This window comes from Betta splendens, chromosome 21, assembly GCF_900634795.4.
Source record: "Betta splendens chromosome 21, fBetSpl5.4, whole genome shotgun sequence".
Classification (NCBI taxonomy): Eukaryota; Metazoa; Chordata; class Actinopteri; order Anabantiformes; family Osphronemidae; genus Betta; species Betta splendens.
The window spans coordinates 12,048,535-12,058,253 of NC_040899.1; the positions used below are offsets into that span (position 1 = coordinate 12,048,535).

General features: G+C 40.6%; 1 protein-coding gene across 2 annotated transcripts; it reads right to left on the bottom strand.

Moving 5' to 3' along the window:
* Positions 1–1,329: 1,329 nt before the first annotated feature.
* On the bottom strand, positions 1,330–8,397 carry gmppaa (GDP-mannose pyrophosphorylase Aa). 2 transcript variants are annotated; one of them, XM_055505173.1, is made up of 13 exons: positions 8,241–8,397; positions 7,553–7,650; positions 7,246–7,349; positions 6,877–7,069; positions 6,660–6,719; positions 6,440–6,570; positions 6,288–6,302; positions 3,943–4,077; positions 3,652–3,749; positions 3,526–3,572; positions 3,234–3,326; positions 2,355–2,523; positions 1,330–1,925 (listed from the first exon to the last, which is right to left on the bottom strand). In XM_055505173.1, the coding sequence occupies exons 1-13, from the start codon at positions 8,278–8,280 to the stop codon at positions 1,825–1,827; spliced, it is 1,284 nt and encodes a 427-aa protein (XP_055361148.1). In that variant the 5' UTR covers positions 8,281–8,397; the 3' UTR covers positions 1,330–1,824. The 2 variants fall into 2 exon arrangements, with proteins under 2 accessions (XP_055361148.1, XP_028992736.1); XM_029136903.3 differs by lacking the exon at positions 6,288–6,302.
* Between the last annotated feature and the right edge of the window lie 1,322 nt (positions 8,398–9,719).

A 9,719-nucleotide genomic window follows, 5' to 3' on the forward strand; every position in this document is an offset into this window, starting at 1 on the left:
CCTTTTTTCATGACAGCTGTTAAAATGTTTGACCTCCTTCCGTGCCTGCTCCCCTTCACGTACTCTCTGAGCGACTTTACAGACTTGTACCTCGGGAAGCTGCTGGAGAGAGTGCGTATTTGTAACGCTGAGCAAAGTGGACTCCTGTATTCTATGGCCTTCATATTCTATTTGGAGAGGGCCTCGGGTGTCTATATGTACCGTAGCGTCTCACTCTTTGTGTCGCAACATATATTATACATCTCAACACAGAGTGAGACTTTTCTGTCACTCTGAGACTTTAGCCAGAACAACCTGATCACAGTCCTTGAAATGAATTCATTAATTACATTTACCTATATTTACTGTTATCCTGGAAGACATTTAGATTTCTTTTTACTTTACAATAATTAGCTTCCACACAAAGTTCTTCTTCTACTCTTCTTTTGCATTTTACCGCAGAAGCAAATGGTTTGATTAAACCCCATCTAGACCTACTGTAACACGTAAAACACTGGCAACAGCTGAAATGCCCTGTGAACAATAACTACCCCTCAGCTGCTGTAACTCCGGGCCCTCTTCTCCTATTCTAATTACCTGTTGCCCTCTAATCCAAAGAGAACCACAGCACGTGTCCTCTGAGATTGCTGCAGCCTGAATGCATCCGGCCACAGGAGACCTTCCGCACACTAATACTGCCGGGATTTGCCCATGCGTCATTCACAGAAGACCTGCAGTTTCAGTGTCTAACTCAACCTCTAGCTCCACGGATAAAAGAAACCATCTCACATGTTGTGTTTTACTATTTTTAACAAGTATTAATATATCTAATATATCTCTATGGGCAAATTAAAACACTGTTATGGGCCTCGAGCCTGGCAAGATTTTGTATAGCAGTGGGGCAGCAGGATCAAAAACAAAAAGAAATGTACACAAAAGGCTACGCATGAAACATGAATTCAACTAATCAAGAACACAATCAATGTACATCAACTTGTTTTTTCCCCTTCATTTGAGGGCATTAAAATGTATCATGCCGCAGCCCCTGTATCACAATTCAAATCGCTTCTTAATAGACACTCTGGTGGCAATAATTGGAACAAAAGTGCAGAAGTGATCATGAGTGCTGGAGGGCTTAATAAGTAAATGTTAATGTGCCGCATCCATAACTTGGAACAGCTCCTCCAGTGATTGCAGATGCACCATTTAAGCGGCTGCTCGTCTTGCTTGTGCGTTAGTCTCCAGGCCCCCTGCTGAGTTCCCATTTTAAAAGGCAACGCCACTTGATTGCGACGTTAATCTCGAGCCCGCTGATTTATTTTGGTGCTAGTCAATTTTTGAGACGAACAATGGCGATGGTAAAAAATTTTAATCAGCGCTCCACACAAATAATCACCCCTCTAAATTAACCACATTCAGTAGCCAGTGATTTTTATTTACCAATACTTCTCCCTCTAAAGTAACAAGACAGAAGTTCACCAAGACGCCCTTGAGAAGCAGTACCGTCCTCTGTGAAGGTTTTTTTTAAATCATATCCTCATGTCAGTATTTATTTTACAGTTCGGTAAAGTTAATAAAAAAGCAATAAAAACTTCTAGCGTGACAGCATTTTTCAAGGTGAATCAACAAGCGTGATTAGCTCGTGTCTAATGCTGCTGACGCCCAATGATGCATAAAGACTTGAGGACAAATATATAAAAATCTATCTTTCAAAACTATTTAATGAATGTCCCATATCTTCAGTTTTGACATCCTATATACAGTAACTCTGGGGCAGTGCCGGCGTGCGTCCGGCCGCATCCTTCAGCGGTGACAGTAACTGGACACAAACTTGAGGGAGATTGACTAGAGAATAATTTGGTTTTTAAAGCTGCGGTTGAGGTCTTTATGTGGGAGGACAATGGAGTTGAGTATAATCACCTCGGAGGGGATGGTGACATTACAACCTGGGGAGATAAAGCAAGGCCTGTGTTTAGTCTAAGATATGACTTAGAAATCTCATTTCAAGCACACATGGCATGATGCATTTCACATTTTTATGTGTGCAAAAGCAATAATAAACTTCAGTACTGAATGCACCGTTTTTACACACAACATTAAGCACCAAAAACTAAACATGGAGACGGATAATAAAGATTCCCTGCAATCGTTCCTTTTTTATTAGGCCACATTGTCCACTTATTGCTAGGAAACGTGGGGCAAATGTATGCAGACAACAGCTCCAGACAACAGCTTGGACCAGCCCGGCCCTGGGAGTAAACACTAAGCAAGCACCATTTGGAAACTGGAAGCATTTCCCTCATTCTTCCATTTGCTTTCACTTCTGGGAGCATAATCTGAACATTCTGTCCCACTTGAGGGCAGAGCAGCCTTACCGAGAATCGTAATTGAGGGCGTAAGTTTCCCGTCTCTGAAAAGGGTCTCGCTGTCCATTTTTGCGTATGGATCATTGGGGTTTGGGTCACTCGGGGTCCCTTCCACTCTCGCCCACTTGCCGATGGTGCTATCCCATCCCACAATGCTGTTCAAAACACAGCTGTGGTCCTAGAGGGGAAAAAAAAACACAGTATGACAAAAAAAAACTCCTTGAGACCTTTTAAATATTTAGCAGAGAAGTCTTTGAAGCATCAAAGGGATTGAGGTCTCTGCTGCAGATATGCTGTACTGAACCGTTACTACATGTGAAACAACGGCGGACATCGGATTCCTGCAGAGAAAAACAGGAGTTGTTTATATGGAAGCGCACCTCGTTTAACAAATTGTCCTTCTGGGCAATATGCAATAAAAGTCAATAAGTCAGCCATGGCCTAAATTTATTTTAGAGATACACAGTCATCACAGAAGACATTGGATTAAATTACACCAGACTCCAAATCGTTAAAAATGACATCTTTGTGAGAGACATAGGCAACAATATTTTTGGTTTGACAGTAGAGCTTAAAAAAAACCCAACATTTCAGGGAAGTCATTGGTGAAGTGTGGATAATGTTAGTAATAAAACGTTGGGATGCCACTGACGGGACATGGGCAGATACGTTTTCCTTCAACTCGATTACTCTGAGGTTCAATTTAATTCCAAGTTTGATGTTGATGTTGTGCAATGTGAGGGAAGTTACTTTTTTCAGCATGTTGCTGAATTATTTGACTAAATATATACCTTCAATCATTATTGTTTCAAGCTAATGAGGTTCAGTGCACTCCACTCCACTAAGAGTCTGGAGAAAAATAAAACAAACACACTGCTGCATATTCACCTGCAGAGTCGCACCATGGAGAATGATGGATTCCCGAACTCGGACTCCAGCGCCGATAGTCACTCCGGTGCCGATGGAGACGTTAGGACCCAGCTGCATGTGAAAAGAACCTTAAGTGATAACCGCCGCACAACCTCAGCACCATTAAACACCCGGTAAACTAATACCGGTGACACCGCGTAATGAGCAGATCTGTATCTTACTTATTCCCAATAACAGAACATCTACTTCATAAGATTTCCATCAGTATGTGTACGGAGTTAAGAGCAAAACATTATGGAAGAACTCCTACCATGGCAGTGGGGTCAATATTGGCGGTAGGATGAATATAGACATTACCTGGGGAAATGAGGAGTATACATAAAGTTTGTGTTTGTCAATTCAAGGACTGAAGCTACAGGAGGTTAATGCAGCTTACCGCTTATTTTGGGCCCTCCCTCCTTATTTGAAGCCAGTCGTTCAGGATGGGATGTATGATATTGGTTAAGGTACAACCGACTTGCATAAATTGCAGACCTGAGGAAAGACAGGAGCTCAGTTATACTTTATTTTTAATATATTAAGCGTGACTAAATCTGTGGAATTTACTGTCTAGAACATTTAAATGCTGCGTTCAAGGTTCATCCTCTCCTCTGGCTTTTGACAGCACATATTGGAATGACTAATTTATGTCCTGATGAACGAGTCTGCATTTATCACGTTCACTCACCCTGCAGATTTAATCTGGCTCCAGAAGCTGAGGGTTTTATACACATAGAGCTTGCCCTGTCCTGCCAGTGCAGTAAAAATGTCCTGCTCCAGCCTGATGGCCTCCGCTCTGTGCCAGCCGTTGGTCGGCTCCTCTCTGCAAGAGACACGCTCAGTTTATGGTACCAAGTTACGAATAGGTCCAGGGGGGCTCGTTTAAGAAAATACCGTGCCAAAAGAAACAGCCCAGACAAAGTTATGAATCATAGTGTGAAAAATAGGATGCATTGACTGAGCTCAATCTTAGGTGTGATGATAAGTAAGATCCTGTATTGTGGAACCATTTTCATGTGTAATGTACAATGACCTAAACGGTGATAATACAACAAGGCAGCTGAGGATTCGCCATCATGAGCTGCAGATATACTGAAGTCCAAACTCACAAGTACAGAATGTTTTTTGGTTTTTATAGTTAAAGGCCTGGGTTTGAAGCCACTGCTCAGTCAGGCTCATGCAGCTGGTGTCAATGATGTCTATGTGGCTACACGTCAACCCTGTCCACGGTGGATCCTTGATTCTTTACAGGAAAAGCAGTCAGGATTATGGGTTTTATATATTTTTGTCTCATTGGACTAAAAACTACAAAGGAAAAAAAGTTACAATCACGCCTGAACTGCTCAACTGTTTGTTGAGACTCCTCTAACATTTACTTTGGTGCAAAACTAATCAACGGCTCCATTGCCTCCTGGTTTCCAAAGTGCCAAAGAAAAACATAAATGCGATGCCGCACAAATCAGGCCGCAGAACGAATGAGAACGAGAACACGCACTTGAAATGCATCGCTGCTACTAACTTTAAAGGTGTCAGTGCTGGGTTGAAGCCGAGGCTGATTACCTAGTAGTGATCCAGAACCTAAGTGGAAGAGTCTACGTGTTCCATATTAATCAGGGTCTCTGGCACAGTGCATTGTGAGAGCCCCAAGATGAAACGGAGTGTTGAATATTGATGAAAAGAATATCTAAAGGATTGCACCCATAATCGAAGTTTCGCCAAAAAGAGGGGGATGTGGTTTGAGGCAAAGCAGTCCCACAGAGAGTTTGCAGTATAACACTTATCAAGCAACTCTAGTGTGGTGAACAGTTTTGCTGATTCAGTGCCTAGTTTTTGATTTAAGTGCTGCTGATGTTTAGTAGGTGAATTATGCACACTGTGGTTTGACCTTTACTAGTATATTTGCAAAGGTGTCCTTGTCTTGCCAGATGTTAGTTCTACTACACCACAACTGACAAATCCTAAACTAGTTTAAACTTTAAAGTTTTTCCCTAACCATGCACACACTATATGGATCTCAGGTGCTTTAGCTTCAGTGTGTCAACAGGGGTCCGGTTTTACCCATTTAGGCTGGGATCAGAATGGTATCTAACCAACAGAGCAACTAACGAAACACAACACCACTAAAAAACGGTTCACCATCAAACACACACACCCACTAACTCCCATCTGTCCAGCTCCATGTGCAAAACAGAACTAAGATAGGACGGGTTGACAACAAAACACAAAACAACATTAAAACTCTAGCAATTAATTCTAATATATCATCATATTTCATAAAGCGCCCCACAGCTGGTTTACTATACTGTAAATTTGGCTTGTTCAGATTTCCTGGTGAAGAATCTGAACTGAGTCACTTACAAAGATCAGATTTGGGACAATTCAGCAAGTAAATGGGAAAGTACTGCAGCTAAACTAGAGGAACTATGTAAAGAACAAATGCCGAAGCAATAAAAAGGTACTAATTGCAGAATTTATGAAAAATCTCTGCCTCCCAGCACCCGTTAGGCTAATTAACCTGACAAATGCCATCTATAAAATGATTGCAAAAGCTAAAAAAGGAAAAACCTGTCCTGTGCCAGGCTGTGAGGCCAATAGCAAGGTGTGACAAACGGATCACATACTGTACCCGAATGGTAAACAATTTTACTCAACCCACTGCACAGATAGCATATGGTCCCTTTTGCTTTTCATTTTGCACAGATGAAACAACTATGACGTAAGATGCTGATTAATGAGTCTCAGACATGCTGGTACTGTGAGCAGCACTGGTAAGGTGAGCAGCATTTAACAAACACACAACAGTCAAGATGTTCTAGAAAAGTGTAATTCAATTCCTAATATAAAGTGCAATCTTCTTATTTTCAAGAATAATATATAATACAAAAAGCCCATCTGTGTATATTTAACTAGTAAAGTGGCCCAAGCAGCATTCACAAAGCATCATGTGCAATCTCAGCTTCACCACGTCTTATGATTCTACGGCTCACATTATACTACATACTGTAGTCACAACGTGCAGCCTGACCAACTTACCCATCATATGGATATCTGATGAATGTGTGGGGAAACAGAAATCATGGCAGGGATCAGAGAAGGGAGGAAAATGAAAAAAAGCAAATGAAGGAAAGAAATGGAGAAAATGTTGTACACGTGCACTCCGGAGCAGAGAGAGTGTTTCAACTCACAGCAGCATGTCCTGCTGATTCTTCTGGAAGACGGTTCCGATGTGCTGAAAGATGTCGGGGTTGAAGAGGTATATACCACAGTTGATGATGTCACTCACAAACGTGCTGGGCTTTTCCACATAATGCAAAACCTACATTTAAAAAAAAAAGAATAAATAAATTAGACAAAGTTATGATTCCAATATTAACAGTGATGAAAATAAAGACAAGAAGGTTATACCTCATTCGTTTCTTCATTTTCAACAATACATCCATAATTCATGGATTGCTTTCTGTTTGCCTGATAACAAAAAATGAGATTGAGAGTCATTGCTAAGATAGTTGAAAATTTTAAAGCGTAATAAAAAAAAGACATTTGATACTATTTTTATTTCTTAAGTAAAATGAACCCAAAGCACAACAAACAAAATGATTAATTAGGTGTGATTAAATCTAACCGTTGTCCCCAGAATAACACAGCTGTTGGGTTCTCCGTGTTCTTTCTGGAAGCTGAGCATCTCTTTGAGAGGAAAAGCTGAGCAGACATCCGCATTCAGAACAAAGAACGCTTCTGGACCACCGGAGACAATCTGATCCCTGAAGTGATAGATGCCCCCTCCAGTGCCCAGGGCCGCATACTCCTGCAAATACCTGGAGTCAGGAGGAGCAATCAGTCATTCAGCAGTGCTGGTTCACTACAGCACCAAAACACTTACGTTTAAGTTGAATTAAGACAATATGTTGCTACAGACACAGTAAGTCATGACTGTACTGTCTGTACATGTGCAAAACAAGCCATGAAAGTAACGATTCACACTTAGATTTACCTAATGGAAATCTTGAACTCTTGCTGTGCATTGGACAAGAATCTGTTCAGTTCTTCGTTTGGCTGATAAAAGCCGATGAGCAGAATCTCCTTCATATTTGGTACCTGTAACACAAAGCATGGTAATTGATGGGATGGGCCATTTTCATTTAAGGCTATTCTCAGGTTTACACTGGCACCGACACATTCCTCAACTAAATCAAAGTTGTTTACTAGTTTAGTTACCTAGTCGGGCTGCTACATGTTTATGAATACAACCTATAACATCTTTCTTAGCTGTTCACTGCAGATTTTGCGTTGACAGTCACCTTGACGCATGCTTCGATGTGGTGCTGCAGCATGGGAACACCAGCCACCGGAAACAAGGGTTTAGGGACTTCAAATGACAGCGGCCTGAACCTTGTGCCTGTGAACAGTACAGGCGGTTACTCATGAATGACATTGCAATCTAGACCAGTACACTACATTTACTGTTACAGTATGTATTTGAATGGCATAATATTTTTTAAATGCGGTACTACATGTTGTTGGGTACAAGTGAACGTCACATTAACAAATATTCTGACAGCAGAGTGCTCTTCAATTTCACAGAAATATATCAACATCACCTATCCAGTCTCTCAATAAGACGATTCCTTTGTTTATTTTCTGTTGATTGTTAAATACATCTGGGCTTTGAAACAAAATCTCATGAATGAATGAATGAATATCAGGCTGTCCTTCCTTTACTCACTCTAAATAATTTACTGGATGCAGTGAGCCACAGACAAACATTCTAACACTTATCTATATAACTACATGTAATAATTTGGTATTATAGTCTGAGACATTATTATGGATCGATGACAGCTGCCTTTGTTTGTCTGACGTACCCTCATTATGCCACGTCAGTGATGTAAACAAGCTTAACGCGACCATTAGCTTTAGCAGCGCTGATTCGCTTTGACAACACAACATCGACTCCGACAACAACACGGAGATTAAATATATTGCTACCTTTCTGCGGGCCTCCAATTAAAATAACCGCCTTCAACATCTCGAGCCTGAAGCTGTGACTTGTGACGATCGCAAACACCTGCCTAAAATCTACTACAGATTAACTGCGTGCTACTTCCGCATCCACTGCTTGCGTGTGACGTCACGCGGTCGCTTTGAAAACACGGAGCGGAGAAACGTTTAAAAGGGGGAATAGAGTGTGAAGACAATAACCTCTGATGAAAAAGGGGCAATTTAACGCGAATTGTGACAATAAGGTCTCCCACTTTAATGTAATTAACTAACTTTATTAATTGATTAACTTTTTAATTAATTAATTAACTAATTAACCAAGACTGCGGAGACAGACTATTACTACAGAGGACAACCATAAACCTTGTTTGTTTTTGTCTTTTGCTCATTTTATGTCTCCATCCCTAACACTGACATCATTCCAGATGTTGCACACACACTCATTAGGTGAACTGAAATAATTGGAATAAACGTCCAATGAATATCACAGCCCACTTACCTGTAATGGAATAGTAATGCAAAACTATCTGTAAAATTAAACTACATATATCTAATTTATGAGGTATTCGTATTCAGATTATGAGGGCTGGCGCATAATAAACAAGCTCTCTGTCAAGTCTGTTTACCTAGAAGATAAGATACACAGATGCACAGTCAATACTTTAAAGCTTCTAATGTATGCCGGCAGATTTTTCTCTACTGATGCACATGATGATGTGTCCTTTTAGCAAATAGTCAATCAGGCCACATACAGTGTTTTGCTTTTTATTTTGAGGTTAATGATGGCCACATTGCTAGAAGTCAAAGAGTTTAGGACTTGAATTACTTTCAATTGTGTTTAAGCCAGCTGGGTTAGGCTCCAGGACCCCCCACGACCCCGCATTACGAGCAAATGGTAGAAAATGGATGGATGGATGTATTTAAGCCTGAAATGTAAAATGCCAGAACTAAAATGATGAAAACTGTGTCGCTGTCCAAATTATTCTGGACCCAACTGCTGTCTTGTTATATTATACTACCTTGTCACCAAAGTTCAACTCCCACATTTCTTATGTGGAGCATCATTTGAACGTGCTTTTTATGAGAAAAGTTATGGCAGTGGGAGATATAACTCAGTTATCAGTTTTAAACATTCATAAAGACAACAAATAACACATAGAGACCTCTAAAGGGGGAGTTGACTTTCATACTTCCTCATTAAAACATAACCTGAAGAAAAACAGTCTTGCGAGTGGTGGTGTTCATAACTCAAACATATGCTAATAATGTGCGAATCGGCATCAAACAAACAGAACATTTTAGTCAATTACCAGGGGACAAGGTGCTTCTTTGGTACAAGATCTTCTGCAGGAGTAACAGAGGAATAAATAGATTTCTCTATCTTCAAAAGTTTAAAGGTTTATTTCTTTGCATTTTGAGGCGGCACTAGACAACCTTCATAAAAAGACACACAAAAAGCAGAGGGAA